Source organism: Botryllus schlosseri, chromosome 8 (genome assembly GCF_051294905.1).
Source record: "Botryllus schlosseri isolate E-star chromosome 8, Bs_hap1, whole genome shotgun sequence".
NCBI lineage: Eukaryota > Metazoa > Chordata > Ascidiacea > Stolidobranchia > Styelidae > Botryllus > Botryllus schlosseri.
The window spans coordinates 17,071,671-17,089,270 of NC_137243.1; the positions used below are offsets into that span (position 1 = coordinate 17,071,671).

At 40.2% G+C, this 17,600-nt stretch overlaps 2 protein-coding genes across 5 annotated transcripts in view; one reads left to right on the forward strand and one right to left on the reverse strand.

Annotated features, from left to right (window-relative positions):
• Positions 1 to 69: 69 nt before the first annotated feature.
• Positions 70 to 9,915, forward strand: LOC145445110 (uncharacterized). The gene is made up of 7 exons (XM_080323247.1): positions 70 to 500; positions 3,454 to 3,474; positions 4,121 to 4,391; positions 7,954 to 8,069; positions 9,221 to 9,401; positions 9,461 to 9,591; positions 9,667 to 9,915. The coding sequence occupies exons 1-7, from the start codon at positions 431 to 433 to the stop codon at positions 9,780 to 9,782; spliced, it is 906 nt and encodes a 301-aa protein (XP_080179373.1). The 5' UTR covers positions 70 to 430; the 3' UTR covers positions 9,783 to 9,915.
• Positions 9,698 to 17,600, reverse strand: part of LOC145445090 (E-selectin-like) — a 33,768-nt gene continuing 25,865 nt past the window's right edge. For 3 of the 4 annotated variants that reach the window (XM_080323217.1, XM_080323218.1, XM_080323216.1), the window contains exons 11-15: positions 15,924 to 16,142; positions 13,548 to 13,653; positions 13,329 to 13,489; positions 13,101 to 13,261; positions 9,698 to 10,321 (exon numbers count right to left, since the gene is read on the reverse strand). In XM_080323217.1, the coding sequence (XP_080179343.1) occupies positions 10,130 to 10,321; positions 13,101 to 13,261; positions 13,329 to 13,489; positions 13,548 to 13,653; positions 15,924 to 16,142 (839 nt within the window). In that variant the 3' untranslated portion in view covers positions 9,698 to 10,129. The other variant, XM_080323219.1, reaches the window with a different exon arrangement.

Sequence of the window (17,600 nt, forward strand, 5' to 3'; positions counted from 1 at the left end):
ATTCTAATTATTTAAATAAATCCTCCATATAATTCTGATAGAACGTATACGTCCTATTATATTTACTGCACCGAATATGTAGTCGACGGACATGCTTTACAATCGCAATCACGCTTCATATTGATATCCGAGATGTTTTGAAAGAGCTTTCATGCCCGAAGCGATTAATGACAATCAATGCGAGAAAGTAATCTGTGCTCTATATGCTACTTCCTGGAAACCGTTGACAGTTCATTGGCGCTGTACAATATTATATCGCAATGTCGCAGCGATTTAGCTGTACCGTAGCACAAGACGTGTCGTTATTTGTGCGTCCGTAAACAACCCGCAACATCCTGACGATAATTACGTACTGCATGATCTGGAAAGGAAATAGCAGCATACCAGCATCAAACTTGAATTTTTCGTCGAAAGAGAATTTGTCAGAGAGATGAAGTTGTGCGCCAATTGGATCAGTATGATTTTTGTTGTGCAGTCTTGGATATGCTTTATTTGTGAAGGTATGCAGCAAAGCCTTGTTGGGATTTTCAATTTATATCAAGTTCGCTATTTATACGGATGCGTTGAGGCACAGCGTGCGCACTGCGCTACCTAAATATGTGGAGGTCCACATTTAATCACGTAATAAGAAAGGATATGGTCGATGTCATGTAGCATAATATTACCAAGCAAATAATGTGAAGCATTTTTGTTTCTGTTATCATTGATGTCTAATAGTTTAGTTTGAAAAATGCACCGTAACATTTAATATCAGAGTCAGGAGTGGTAAAATCAAACATCGGTAGAAGGCAGGAAAGTGTCTTTCGAATCGTATTCTATCAATTAACGAAATGCACCATGTTACAAAAAGGCATGCAGCTGAGAGAATATTATTACGTACTGGCAATCTGTGCCATCACTAATAGTTGCTGTTGTTTTAGTACTCATGGCGATGTCATTTACACCAGCCCATATTCCCTACATCCTGATCTGTCGGCTCTTACTACGGCCCATTTCCGGTCTATCCTTTGTAATGTTCAGCTCGAGATGACGACATGGCGAGGAGGATCCCATAAATAAACCTCCATCACATCTGGATCTTTGGAGTGGATCTCGGCCATCCGTGTTCGGCGTGTTGTAGCGGTGGAACGTACCACTCGACACCATCCCGCCACACGACCGTTGCTAGCAATTATTTCAATAGTCCGACAAACCACCAAGAATTCAGTGCTTGATATGACGATAACACGTGCAGGCGTACATAACGTGCAATTTTAATAGGTCTTTATCTCACGATGAACGCCATATACACGGAAATGTAGAATTAATTCTGGCTTTAACCCTTTTGAACATGGTGTATCATATCTGATACGACATGTCTCTGTGGCCGATTTTTCCATGTTGATATGCCGTATACATCGGGTACTTGGTTTTCGAGAAACCTGAGATTTTTCCGATTCATTTGGCACCTTACTCCAAAATTTTGGTTGGCAACAAAAAATATTTACGAAAACCCGAAAAAATTGATTATCACCTAAAATTTCCAGATATTTTCCGAGTGGAAAATATTGTCGAAAATTCTGCCAGAACATCAGAGGTCGACTTGTACTGTATTCTGTGCAACTTTTCATCGTTTCGAATATCAAACCTTGTTTTGGGGAGTTTTATGAGGGGTTCGGTAATTGAGGTCACGCTTCGGTGATGTTCAAGAACATGATCAAGTTCAAGTCTAAGTTTGTGACGGAATATGAGTCATAAACTGGATTGCTACGCCTGCAAATGGTTGGATGTGACAAGAGAAAGTATTCTGTGTTGTTTCATGCAATAAACTAGGCGGTAGGGGTCCGATTCGTTATTTCTTTTGAAATTGACCATTACGACCACTCACTGACCACGTCCATATGCAAATCTTGCATGTATTTTTGATTTTTCGATATCTGGAGTCTGGAGAGCCGCGCCGTTTACGGCCATGGTTGACGGCTTGTTCGAAACCTGGCAACGGTGTCTACGCACTGAGGCATCATTTTTGACTCTCTGAGAGAGAGTCTTTTTATTTCATCGAACCAAAATACATAACAAACGGCAGTGATGGTGGTACAGAAAATATGCGTGCACAGTATTCGGTATTAGATAGGAATGATCGATAAGACCGTGAAGGTCATCTAGTCTGATCACACCAGCATCAAACAGGTACACTTGACTCTGAACAGTCTGGCTGTAAAACAATGTTTAGTTATGAAAGGAAAATAGAAAAAAATTTAAACAATGGTAGCAAATGATCAATGAAGCAATGTCTGGGCGACAGTGTTAGTGTAACGACAAGAGGTGATCAAGTAGGGCTTTTTTGAATCTATTGTAAGGCAATTCACGGATATGTGATGGTAATGCATTCCAGATGATAGGTCCCGAGTAGTCGATAGATCTCTTAGTTAGGTTGCTATTGGGTTGGGGTAAGTAGACGTTTCCTTTAGACGAGGATCTCGTGTAATGGGAATGGACATGTTTAGCAGGTATGAAAAAGTCATCAAACACAGGAGGCAGACTATTGGAAAAATACTTGTGAACAACTTTTGATACTTCGAAGCGATACAGTTCATCAACTCGCAAAATTCGATGCTTACGGTAGTAAGGCGATAAATTGGTACGTAAAGGTACAGATGAGATCAGCCGTATCGCACGGTTTTGCAGGGTTCGAATTCTGCACAAAAATGTTGTACATGCATTTCCCCATACTACGATTCCATACTGCAGATGCGAGTGGAAAAGAGAGAAGTAGATGGTTCGTAGTACTGATCTGGAAACCAAAGATTGGAGACGGGTCATTATTCCCACACACCGAGCTAGTTTTGATATTGTGCATTCAATATGCTGCTTCCAAGACAATTTCGAATCAATGGTGACGCCGAGATATTTTGCTGAGTCACATATTGAGATTTGTTTATGATTGATGTTCACAGTGAAATTATGACTGGCATTATTTAAAACGACGCCATCCTGGGGGCCAGCCTTGGAAAATGAGAAAGAGAGAGAAATTTTTTAGAGAAAAACTTTGTTTATCCAGTCTTATAAAAAAACTTAGACACGTCATGGGGTGTCTATCGATGGCGGACACGGTAGAGGGCTATACTCCGCCCACTTTTAAACTGCGACGGACCAGATTCAAGTCTCGATGAGCTCGCAGTAAGAATTTGAAAAGTGATGGTCAGTTCTGCAAAATATGCCCCCCCCCCCCCTTCAAAAGGGTTGTAATAAAGTGTTTCTTCCGAATATAGATATCGAAAAAGCCGAATTTATTGACACGAAAGTAGCCAATGCTATTCATGTACATTGTACATTATTCTCACTATTCACTCACTCACTCATGCTCAATCAGATTTATAGGTAGCCTATCAATAATGCGACCATATGGTCTAAACAAGAATATGCCAACAGATATCTTCTTCATATACCTGACTTTATTTTTCTGATTTTAAGGTTGTCACATTGAAGTCGTGGGTAAGTAGACGTAATACTTTATAATTATTATACGTTTTATCGTTATAGTGTAGTTTTTAGTGATGTTGGTCTACTCCCGGACTTGGCAACTTTTGGTATGCAGAGTGCCAAACTTGAAAATGTATCCAACTTTAGTACGAAGTATTCATATTTGACATAATTATCGTTCCATGAAGGAAATCCTGCCAATCACATTATATTTAATGAAAAGTGACTTCTCGGCGATCTGCGGTAAGGTTTTTATATAATCATATTGCTGAATAATTTCCTTCGTCGCTCAATATCGGGCGAATGGATGATATATTGGTATGAAGGCAATATATCCGATCTATAAACCTACTCTAGATATTAGGTATGTGTACTGTCTTACCGGGCACGTAATCTCGCACTGTGCGCTAGCACCAGTTACATAATAGGCCTACAGAATGACAATTCCGATGTACATCTCGGCAATGTAAGGTAATATATTGTGAGATCAATCGTCCATTCGATCTAACTAAATAGGCACAAATTGCATTCGGAAACTTTATTTTAAACTTTGCTTCAAGTGAGTTTTAAAAAAAACATACTAATGACGGTAAGGAAACGACATTAGCACAGAATGAACCATGATAAATTATATTCCAATCTTCTTTGCCGTCTCTAGAATGCGACTATGATTACGTTTACGTGGATTCCCTTGGTGAAGATGCAAGCAATGCTTCAAGTGCGACCGATAAGGAGTTGAAAATATACAGCACCGACTGTCGTGTAGTAGGTTCAAGACACCGCAGATCGGCGCAACAGTCCGTCGAGGAATTTGTCAGCAATTGTATTAGCACAAAGATGCCAGAGAAAAGCGGATTCATACCGTTGCTTGTTCAATTCATGATGTATCAGACAACTTGGTACGAAAGAACGGAAAAGTATTATTGTTCGTAAGTAGTAAGTACACAGGTGGTGGATGTAGGGTATTGCGGTGTCGGTGTTTACTAGGGAAGGTGTGAACGTGAGATTCACGTTCGCGTTCTGTGTGTGAACCTCGGAAATTTAGAGGTTCACGTTCACAAACGAACCTTGGTAGCAGTGGTGGCCTTACGAACGGGGGGGGGGGGGGGGGGGGGGGGCCTGGGCGAGACTTACCGGGGGGGGGGGGGGCTATAAGTATCTAACCGTAACTTCTGGGGGGCTCTGCTCTGCTCTGCCCCCCAGACCCCCCTTACTCGCGGTAAGGTTTAGCTGTTGGATTCGGCTATGTCTATTATTGTATGTGTATAAGGATAGACTACATCAAGACTAAGTAATTCTACCGCATGCAGAGACGTGATAATCATCGGGATACGGGACTTTTCTATCAAATGCAGAGATTTGATGATGATTGACACATCCGTACGGAATCATATTCTTGCTTGGTACACGGATTTCCTTGTTTATTCGTTATTATCCTTAAAAATAGCGCATAATCCGAATAGGGGGGGGGCCCGGGCGACAGCCCACCTCGCCCACCCCAAAAGCTGCTTGGTAGGTTCTGGTCTGTGAATCTTTTTCATAGATTGCCATTTTCACGTCATTATAACATATTTCTTTGAAATTATTTGCATTTCAACTTCGCACCATTCGCAGCATAAAATGAACATCACCAAACGGGCATGCACCCGCCAATCTCAAACATTTTACTTGCTTTGTTACAAAAGTTTGCTCGAAATATCCAGCTTTCCGTTTGCGAATATTTAGTGACTCTCTGCTGTGAGTTTGACCCCCAATCACACAACATCAAGAGCGAAATACACTACATGTAGCACGTATAGTTGGCGAATGATGCTTATTCAATCAATCAATGAAATTGATGCCGCTATCTAATGTAAAAATCTAGCAGGCGTATCAGGTCACTCTTGATTTAATATGTTTATTGTATCATAAAAAAAAATCCGTGCGATTGGTGTGTTGGCTACTCCCGTATAAATTTTTATTGGGATAATGTTGGTAGCAAGTACAGAAACCCGTTTTACACTCCGGTCAACATCAAGCAATAGCAATACTCAGACGCCGAATACATAGTACGGTCTGGCCTAGATCGTTGAGCCGTATATATGTTCTTGCAAGTCCTCGTCGAAATTGTTGGTAAAGCGACGAAAAATATTGGTTTTATGGGACTTGGATATCATTTGATTGCCCCAGTTGATACATTTGGCGTCGTTAAAAACGTCAATATGTACTTCAGCATTGTGGCATTATGTGGTCAATAATATAAGCTATCACTTCACTGAAATGTAGGGCTGGAATCAGTAATATGACGTCACGTGACGTCATGAGGTTCACGTTCGCGTTCACACAGAACCTTTCAAAAAGGTTCGCGTTCACACGAACCCGAACCTTTCAGAGGTTCACACCATCCCTAGTGTTTACCTTCTGGTTTAAGTGAACGATAATGCTCAAACATGTCCAAACTGCTTTCGAATTCCTACAATCTGCTATAGACAGTCGACATTGATGCTATTTAGATAAAAGTACTGATATGGAGAAGCCCACATAAAGTAGCCTAACGTGTGCTGTTAAATGTTATCCTAACATAGTTCATGTAGATGTACAAAACGAGTGATTAGCAATGCTCTGAAAATGGTTTAGCGTAATGTTTCCGAGAAATGCGTCGATATAGTCTATTTACGAATTTTAATTCTTCAAATACATTTCTCCCTTGCTATCGCAGGATGATGAAATGCGCTATAGAACAGTAGGCTTGCCAATTTATTTTCCATGATCGTACCCGATTCGAACCGATATAATTGCCATTCGAGGTGACAATTCTAACTTGCAAATCTCAACTTCTCAATACACCCAACTTTCAAGCTTAAAGGCGTGGATATTATTCCTATGGAGTATTATAGTGGTGCCGGCAACCCGTGTGGAGATACCGAATGATGAAGAAGATAGGGATGCTTATCTTCATTGTTACCCTTTTCGCACCAATGACTATAATTGGTCACGAGTTACTTCAAATAGACTTCTTAACGGTTATCGAGGAACACGTTCCCGTAACATTCGGCAAATTCCATCACAAAAGACGATAAAAGTCGAATTTTCGACAGTCTAGGAATTTTCATTCATTTTTTCTGTAACGCTACAGGTGGTACCCATTCCAGAATTCCTACCTATGTGTTGAGGTTTATCTAGGCTCCTCCTCGCCATGTCATCCGCGTAAGCGGTGTCTTAAAAAAGCCTAGAAGTAGGCCGTGCTACAAGTCGGCAAACACGGAATAAAAATGCGGAAATCAGTCTGGTGTAAATGACCATTGTAGTCGGCAAACACCATCAATACCACAAACGAACAAACAGGTGGTACGCAAGTGGAAGTAGTGACATAAAGTTTACTCGAATGCACGTAAAAGTATCGATTTACAAGTATGTTAAAAACCAAGTATTCAAGATCTAATTTTGTACAAAAAAGAGTGAAAAAAGTGAAATACAAGTATAAATAAAGTCATACCGACTTGGTGAAGAAGTGCAAGTAAACAAACCTATTTGAGTACTTCGAAAAAGTAGATGTACTTTACAGTTTTGTGGTATACGGCATTCGTCACAAAAGGTCAACTCCGCATAGCCATGGTTACGATCGCATCACACATTCGTTTCCGCGTATTTCCGATTTATATCATCATTGCAGTCCGCATCAAAACCGTTCACCACCGTAAACATCCGGACATTACCAGTATTCAACTATTTATCCAACGCGGGAAGTCCCCTGCTGCTTTCCCTCAAAAGTCATCGAACGTACATTGTCGCGACTCTATAATGATTCGTGCTCACCTGTATCGCTGAATACAAATCCCACGGTCAAGTCCAGTAGCATTGAAACAAAAAACCGGTAGTGAGGTTCATACAGTTTAGTTTCTAGTCATTCCGGAAAACGAGAAAATGCATTTAACAATGTTAGTTTACGTTCAGCATGCCGTCATTGCATATGGTCGATATCGACAGTTTTCATGCTTCCGATCTTGAGTCGGCACAAGATACCGTTCTGTCTCTAATTGTGCCTTAGGGCTAAACAATTTTACTGATAAATCCATTTACATTCATTCAATTACTACCGTTTACGCCAAAGCACACGAAACACTCACATCAGGGACATATGACCCTGCATCAGAAGAGTGCTAATGTGACTGGCAAGGTACATGTAGCCAACTGAATAGCCTAACTTTTTAGGTTTTAAATATTTGCGAGTCTGACTCTAGAGAATATGTGTGTGTTTCCATGAATCATGGATCTCACTCCAAGTCGCTGACTCAAAATATTTAGGCTTCAAAAACTGCCGAAGTAGAAGTAGGGCTAATGCTGTTAAAAGTAAGCCTATATCAATACTAAATGATGGGATAAGGATTAAACCATAAATTGTTCGTAGAGTATGATATGATATTGGAACTACACTTCATGACTGGTTACCTACGTGGTCTTTTCTTGTTTAGTTGGGGCGTTGGACCTTGCAAAGATGATTTACATTTCCAGGTCGGATACAGTTGAATGCTGGAGAAGCCTGTGTGGATACTTTCTCAGATGGGAGTCCATGTACATCAAACCATTAAAGTTTTGCATAGAAAATTTTGGAAAGATGAAGGGTAGAGGTGCGAAAACTTTTTGTAGATGAACAGTGTTCATTGAACACACGAGTTCCAGGTTGGGCCTACGCGGCAGCGCATTCAGAGGAGCCCTCATCAAGAATTCCGATTTTAAAGGACTTTACGTTATTGGGACTTAGGATCCGTGAGTCATATGTAAGGTCACGACATCGTTTTGAAATTCTACCCCTTCGAATTTCCATTATTGATGTGCCCAGATATCAAATTATATTATAATGTAGCTTACGCTCCTTGGTCATATATGTCAAGGAAAATTGACTCATCAATTATTATATGGAATAGGAACATTACGTGACGCTTGCACAAATCACCGGTAGATCAAGGATAGGGTTTCACAGGAAAGATGGCGCTGTACTTAATACAGTCTGTTAACTATGAGGACTTCAACCCGTTTCCCTAATCCCGTTACACGTTAAGGCAGACCTGGGAATTGTACGGCCCTCGGGTCAAATGCGATCCCCGTCGCGATTTCGATCGGTCTGCGAAAAGTTGCTGCCACCGATGCTCTCATAACAACAAGGCCAACTACTAAGCTACACACAGCTCAGGATCAACAACAGATTTGTCTCATCACTCGGTGTCGTAACAGAAAACGAATGTCTTCGGCTTAATGTGATTGAATTGAGTAGGAAAAGTATATTTCACGTTTCTCATTGTTTTGAATGATGTCCCTAAGGCAATAAATAATATTATTGTGTAAATTTGCCCTAACTTTCTCATTACCTAATTTAACACATCTTCTGATCAGCTTGTGTTAATGATTTAATTCACTGTTTACAAACAGAATGGGCCACATAGTATAGTTTAAAGTTTTGACTCGGCCCGCCAACCTATATTTGTGCTTCTCATTTGACCCGCCTGGAAGCATAATTGCCCATCCCTGCGTTAAGGACTATAATTTCACCAATTGCTTTCTTTCAGAAGAACCCAAAAGCTTCCATGTCACACAATCCCAAATACTTGAGTCACTGCATGCCAACTTGAATGCTTATCGTTTCATCCAATTGCTATATGTATCGTAACAAGAAATTAAATGCTATACTTTGACTGTGATATACTACGCTTGATGTAATAGCTAGAAGCACCAACAGCAACTACATCAACTATTCTAATGTAATCATAACTTTCTGTCACAGTATTTCCCGCTGATCAGAATGTAAAACCTCACGTTTTAATGCCAACTGTCGTGGCTAACCCATTCATCGACGAAAATCTATTCATCTCTACGCTCAGATCCCATCTGTCAGACGACAGAGAATCCGAAGGAATTAACTGGAGGGAGTTAATTCAATTCTACAAAAACGAGTTTATTTGCAGGTTATTGGGTCTGACAATACGAAGTAATCAATTCCGATGCAATAGCGATCTTGTTTCAGCTATGATTTTTGCAACTGTACTGGTCTTCCGATTGCAAATGGTGATGGATGTGGAGATACATGGATAACTAGATTTGTGGGATCCGTTGATGTCAAATCAAAGTATAGAGAGCCATTGCTGAAAGCTGCAGGTCAGTTCACCTATACCTGCTCTAGCCTGGCGCCTGTAAAATCAATGATTTGTAATCCATAGTAATTTTCGCTAGGTGTCACTATACAGCAAGCATCGAGACGACGTTCTTATCTGATTGTGCAACTTCTTCAAAAGCTTTTTGATTTGGGAATAGTAGTCGACAACGGAACGGATTCGTACAATGACTAGATCCTAATCAACGATCTGTATATAGTGTACATAAATATCTCGACGTAGTATTTGAAGATATTTTATCAACCTGAACATATATCGTTTTCCGTAACTGCCTTGCCGAATATAAAAAGAGTGGGCCGTTACCATATTTTGCGAACATCGTGAGCTCGCGATGTTCCGTAAAACCGACTATTGCACATGGTTCAAGGTAGTTATCTGGAAACTTTTGTAGGGAAGCGGATGCTAGCAAACCACGAAATTTGCGCATGTCTTGCAGACGGGTATATGTGGTAAAATTACGAAACTCGTTTCCGGATTTGTTGAAGAGGACTCAGCATTATGAGATTCCCATGCAGACTCAATCAGCAGAATGGTATTCGATCTTCGCAGTATTTTTCATATCTGTCAATGCCGATTGTCGCATCCACGTAGAAAGTCTCCATTGATTCGCTGGTCACGACGGAATTTGGTTCACCTCCGGTTATTGCTTCGAACGCCAATATATTCGAACCTGGGTTCGCAGTTCGAACACCAGTCAGTGCAACGACACGAATCTGTGACGTAAACGATGTCGTTGAAATGCAACGTTTGCCTTCCATTTCTGCACAGCACTAATATCAATGCAGTAAAGGCACGCGCGCAATATCTTCAATAGATAATAATCCAATGACGTAGATACGAGAGGGACGCAACAGGAGTCTTTGCCCCCTCGATCGCTGCATTATGACGTAATTCGTTTGGTCTTAATTAATCAGGAATTGTTAGATATTATTCGTGACCCACAAATTTTATTGCGCCCATTACAAATACTCATCTTGCCTACGACAACGTAGAGCAAATTTCTGCTATGCTGCAATAAAGCTATGCACTCCCATCCAACAATATTAAAAAGCTTCAGAGGTAAAAGCATTTGCATCAGTATTCCCCAACCCTTTGTTTGTTTGAGGTATTCATGGTGTTTCTCGACTACTGTGGTCATATACACCAGACCAATTTCGTCATTATTATTCTGTAGCTGCCGACTCGTAGCACGGCCCAGTCGGCCCACTTCCAGGCTTTTATAAGACACCGCATACACGGATGATATGGCGAGGAGGAGCCTAGGTAAACCTCCAACATTTTAGTAGGGATTCTGGAGTCGGCTGCGGTCGGACTCAAACCCGCAACCCATTGGTGGTGCAGCTGTGGATTATACAACTATACGCTATCTCGCCACATTTCCCAAACTGTGGGACACTTTGAGCGATAATCGGACACTGGAATCGACTCTAGTAGAGTATACTTGATTTGTAATCGAAGCTCTACAAATAGCCGAGACTATTAGGAAGCATAAACAAACATTTGCAATTCGACATGAAATTCACGGGTTGGGTCAAAACTGTTTATAGTAAATAATTTCGGCGTATTTACTCAACTTTTAGCAAGTGTATCCGAACAAGTTGCCGCAATTATCTTCGCAATTCTAAGCAGAAAATATCAGACACAGGGTAGAGAGAGGTAAATAGCGGAGGCGAGGAAAGACGCCCACCATTAATATGGCAGAACAAAGCGAGCGTTGAATGCGTCACAGTATGGCAAAAATCGCTTAATGGCCAGATGAAATAGTCACTTTGATTTCCACGCCCGAATGAAGATTTGTAACATTTTATGACAATTTATGACTTTTACGTATACTTCCTACTAAAAGAGAGTCAATGCAACTACGTGCATGCCATGTACATGCCCCTCTTTATGATACCGAAAAATTTCGCTCCCCCCAGCAATCCCAACGGCTATAGTTTGATGGCATGGAAGGTTATGACTGTTGACAGAATTTTATGATATGAATTCCGGACTATACACAAAATTTAAATTTGATGTAAATCGCGCGGATTGCGAAAGAATTTTCAGTTGACCGCAGCTCCTCGTCCCCTTCAGATGCTCTCACGCTCCCACAAGAGGAGCGCGGGCCGCGCTTTGGTGACCCTGTATTAAGGTATAATTAGGCAAAAGCCAATGGAGGTGTTTTGCTCCAAACATATAACACAACGTTGAAACGTTAAATTGATGAACATAGATTAATGATGTTAACATATGGTAATTGAGAATTGGAATATCCAATGACCTATGGAATGCTATTTCTCGAGTACAATGCTATACTTTCTGTAGCCGTGAGATATATAACATTTAACCTTTACTGCATAACAGGCGTTCGGGTGTGGTAAATGTTACGGCCACGGCAATAAATAATGGATGGACTACCGTGGAGCATTGTAAATGGATTCCATTAAATAAGTAATGTGAAACCAAAATTACATAAGTACCATAAATACATATGAAATATATTATATCAGTTGTTCAGACGAATAATAAAAATCTATCTTAGATGAAGTATTGTTTAGTAGGCTATTTGGTCGAATTAGCGAAAAGACGTGTTACATGTAGATCAGGGGTGGCCAACCTGCGACCGTATAAGGGAATGCGCCCGTGGACTCGTGATTCAATTAGTATGCGTGGGCGGCCGTCAACATGCAATTTGAATTTACGAATTGGCTACCGATTTCTTGAGAGATTTTAATGAATCATGAAATTTTTTTCGCGCCGGGCGCGATTCAATGTGGCTTCATTTTTCGATTTTAATATAGTTGCGCCCTTTGAAATCAGAGCCAACAGTACCGATTCGAACGGCAGAGGATAATGACGCTCCCCATACAGAAGTATCAACTCGGAATCGTACGCTCCTCCACTATATCGACAATCCCGATGGAAGGTCAAGAAATTACAATACACAACAAAGTGACTAATAACAATTGGCCGTCCCGCAGACGCATCATTATTCATAACTTTCCCTAAATCTTCGAAAACACCCCTTCCGTCAACTCTATCGGGGAATCTGATCACATGGGCTGAGAAAGGATAAATGTTTGATAGTAATATGTAAAACCTCTAATATTAATGACGAAATTCATTGGTCAATCTGAAAAAATTTTCTCGCTTGGCGCGACTATGAGCTAAACTTATAACATGACCAGGACAAGGACCACTCGCGATTTCTGTGCGTATAATATGCCTATACGTGATTAAATAGATTAGTCCGGAGTTCACCGGAAATGGACATAGCAGACACTTCAACATGGGTATTTGGCGTCCAGCTAGTTCATTACGACCATGTCCTGGAATGCGTAATCAACATGAGTAGTCGAAATGCGGCCGTGAATGACAAAAAAGTTGACCACTCCTGATGTAGATTGTAGGCCTACAGTGTAGGCTACCTGTGCAATGTACAATGTACAGTACATGTGACAATTATAACATACTCCAGTGTTCAAGGAAAACAAAAAAGACATATCTTACGTGTATACGACTTTCTCTCATTCGCTGAGCTTCGTAAGCAGCCAAACTTATATCGTTGGGCCAACGATTCGTTACCACAAACACTAGTGGGATACTGCCTTGTTGTAATTGCCCAACAATCTCATCATTCACGTATCGCAGAGCTAATCCAGTGTTTGATGCTGTATCAATATAAACAGCCAAGTTGTTATGTCATCTTGTGAAGGTATGTTCTCAAATCAAGTTCACCTCCGCTACCAACATACGGAATAGATTGCGTGTAACTAAACATCTCTTCGTAATTTTCCAATCTTATATTTGGTACTTTCACTCTGCTTCTGGAATCCACAGTCGACGAGTATGGGACTATGTAGATATTGAACTTGTAGCGGAACGTTTGTACCATGTATCTGTTGAATTTAAAGGTTATTTCTCGAGTCAAAGATATCGCCGAACCTGCGTCAGTACAGTATTAAATCGTGAATAAAGCTCTTCGATAACTCCCACTTCTCTTCGTCGGCATTTGAGGAATCCAACAGGGCGATGATATCTAACCGAGGCGTCGACAGGCATTCTGCAAATCAAGTGTCTGATGTATATGGATTTCAGCAGTTCGCAGCTCGTTCGGTTAGATGCCGGTATGCGTTTAATTGCAAAGTGTACTGCAAATTCGTAACGCGATGTTATTTTCTGTCAATAGTTTAACGATCCAACCAACAATTAACCGTGATACACCTGCACCAAAGGCAATAACGTGACAATTATTAAGAGCTAGTTAATGATAACAGCGCTGTTCAGCACGTGGATCAGAGATAATCGTGTATATGCTTGCGCGCGTACGTTATTGAGCGAACAGCATCGAAAACCAATATGCCAGACGTCAAGATGTGACAACATTTTTGATCTGGTTCACCCGGTATCAAAAGGATAAATTCTCACGGAATAGGATGCTAAACGCGTATATGTGTAGAATACATATGGAAATTAGGAGTGTGCAAAATTCTATATCCGATTTGACTGAAAGAGAGTCGTCTGACTGATTCAAGCAGCACTGATAAAAATGGATTTTCAACAAAATGCGATTTTACCATATAGTATACCATGTTTTTCAGTGGGCCGTGTATATGACAGCAAGGTAGTCTGGCCTGCGGTGTGGGAAATCTACAGATATATCGTGTTATGTCACGTGTGAAGAAAGGTAGTTAAAGCCGAATCCGTGGATATATTATCTTGATCCGCACTTATATAGTACGGCACTGCTGCGATTGACAATGGCGAAGTTCGTACGTGGCATATAGGAGTCTGACAAGACAGATTACACTGGTCAACAAAATGAAAAAAAAATTTTTAGGCAGAACATCTGAGAGCCGTTTCTGGGGTTTTTGAGGTTGCTGATTACGAATATCACATTAGTTTTGTCAGATTGGCTCTTTGTCAGGACATATTTACACCCCTAAAAAAGCCCAAAAGTACTGTTTTTGCCCCTAAATATTTCACTTGGTACGAAGAAAATCGTAGTTTTTTCTAATGTTATACTGCGTATAAATAACTAATTGACTATAAAGAATCCTCATATCATTTCAAGTCGTTCTATCAATATTAACATGACATGATGCGAAATATTTGTTTGTCAAAAAAGCAGTTTGTCAAGCCTAAAATTTGTACTTTTGCACAATGGAAATACATATTCTCCTGTGTCAATGGGTCATTCTACCAAGATTAAAGATGAGTATAAAACTATAAAATTTGTCCTTGGAAGGCTTAACTACAATACTCATATGCGTCTCCTTTCTTTTGACTGGTAAATTGATAATTTTCCGCTGAGTCAACGAAGTGGGTATACCTAGTAACCCTATCAGAGAAGCTTGAATCTGGTATCTGGTATATTCGAATACCGATGAAAGATTCAAATTTTACATTAAGAAGGAGTTCACTGCATGTAATTTCTCCTAAGATGTACTAAATAAAACTTTTTAGATGATCATAAAGCACCCAACCACAAACAGTTGGTCCGAAAATTCGTATCTGCATATCGAACACTTGAGCACAAACATGAGCATATAAGTTCACTTCCTGTTTACAAATCTTGATATATTCCCTGGTGATCTTGTTGATTAGCAACGGGAGAGGTTCTACCAGACATCAGAACAACAAAAGAAAGATATCAGGGCAGGTGAGATGAGCAATTGAACATATTATGTCAGATCATTGCCGTAAACTTTCAAGAAACTGAACTAAATAGCTTACAGGCGAAAATCTTACAAAAAACAATTGTGATTTAAAATATATCGATAATATTATATTCCGACTGATTATTTCAACTTTACAATAGCTGGTTGACGTAAAACTGATTGAATTAATGCCACGTTGTTTGAGTATCACGGTAAATACTTATGTTCATGACTGGAGTTTATTTATGTACATGATATCCGTGAAAATCTGCAACTATGATAAATCTATTACCCCTAAATATAGTCCTGTTGCTGTATTTTCATTCAAAAGAGACTTCTGTGTGTAAAAATAACAAGTAGATTGATTTTCTAAACTTTATAGTACGACTGAGCCGATTTTATATCTAGTCATTATCGCGAAAATGGGAGATTTTGGTCAAAATAGCCCCATGGGTTATCTCCACAACAAGAGCCAATTTGAAAAAATCAAGGTCATATTCGGAATAAGTGCCCTTCAGAACCCCCAAAACCACTCTTACTTTGTCTGCCTAAAAATGTGTTGACCAGTGTTATCATTTAAAAACAACTTCATAAATCGATAGTCGAAACCTACGATTCTACCAGCGCTTATGCGATATGCGTAAATGTTAGTCACGTCATCTGTATAACTCACCGTCGCAACAGACTTGACCAACCCATCCTTCTGGAGTACATGTTACCGCTGATAGTTCACCGATCGGTGAGTATAAATCGCCAGTACATTGGAGCTGGCACTTAGTGCCCGTAATCCAATGTGTACCATTTCCATTCCGAGGTGGTTGACACGACAAATATCCATTGCTTACTTTTCTGTAGTTGGCACACAGGGTTGCGGTTAGCTCATCAGCTTCGGCTGTGGAATAAGATATAACTATATAACTACATTCCCACTGCAAATTCAGTCAAGTACTTTCTGAGTTTTAAAAATGGAATGCAATCACCTAACACCATGACAAAGACACAAAACGTAACCTATAGAGTATGTTCTGGGCAGTGACCGCATATAGGCCAATAGAGTTATATCAACTCAGTGACTGATCGAGTGAGGGATTGCTCATTCGGATGACATAAATACAGTCCAGTCGAGCGACTCGTTGATAAATGCCCTTTTAATTGTTCGAGAGGCCGCTCATTTGACTAACGGAAGCGCAGTATGTCACCGAAATATAGATTAATGCAGTTTCAGTAACTTTATTGACAATTTATTTTATGAACCGGAATACGGTTAATTCTAGCGACAAATTTGAACGTTAAAAATCAGGGGTCTCAAACTCAAAAACTGTCGCGGTGCGCTTTTGAGTATGGGATACCTGATTGTGAGGCCATTACAATAGTTGTGTTGCTGCCAAGAATCCGGTATTTGTCGATATAAAAGTTTCTGGTTGAAAATTCGACGGCTATATTTCCTGATATTCCTTACACCTCGTTGAAATGAACCGCTGACACGAAACCGCGTTAGGCGTGACAAAATTTATCAAACAATATAGTTGTTCTTGCGGGAGAGCGTAAGTAATAAAATGCATGACAGCTAATAAGGTGTAAAGGCCACTATAGGTAATTGCGCCTGATTGAGAGTTCTGGGGCATTTGCATGTTACGATATAACGTTTGTGCGATATTAATCGTAAGATATGTGCTTTAATTTTAGAACTATAGCGTAAATCGACCGGTCAGTTGAAGGTTGGACGTGTCACATTGTCACGACTATCGTTAGATTCATTTACAAATTTCATAAGCGTTGAACCTATATAACAGAGATTGTGAGTAGTGAGCGTAAGTGCTGTTGCCTAACTCAAAAACCCAGTTGGAGTTCTAATATTCGAGAGGATTGACATAAACGTACGCTATATAAAACTGAAAATAATATTCTTTGCGTCGTAGTAATAGAAACGTAAAATCGCTGTACGATGATACATATGTAACTTATATTTTACTGACAGGAATCAATTCAGGAATTGCCTTCACTAAACAGTGGACACCTATGATTGATTTTATTTGAATTAATATGCGTGGAAAGCTGCATGCAAAACGTTCCCATAAGATTTGCATTGTCATCAGTATATATATGCTCTCCAGTTGTAAGATGATACTCGTGAAGCATGTGAAAATAACGCAGACGAATTCCAGCATATAGGCAAAACAATACACAAAAGAGATCCAGTTCACAGTTTTGGGGGATATTAACACGAACTGTTGGTGCTGAACTGTGGTGCAAAATCTTGCCGCGGCCGTCATGTGGTCTGCGGCCATGCGCTTAATACCCCTGATTCATGTCAATTGTGTCTATTGCCTACCCATATCGCGTTTCTAAC

Coding starts and splice junctions, on each gene's coding strand:
- LOC145445110 (XM_080323247.1), top strand. CDS start 431: ATGAAGTTGTGCGCCAATTGGATCAGTATGATTTTTGTTGTGCAGTCT. Junction 501..3,453: donor GATATGCTTTATTTGTGAAG/GTATGCAGCAAA, acceptor TCTGATTTTAAG/GTTGTCACATTGAAGTCGTG. Junction 9,592..9,666: donor GCCATTGCTGAAAGCTGCAG/GTCAGTTCACCT, acceptor AATTTTCGCTAG/GTGTCACTATACAGCAAGCA.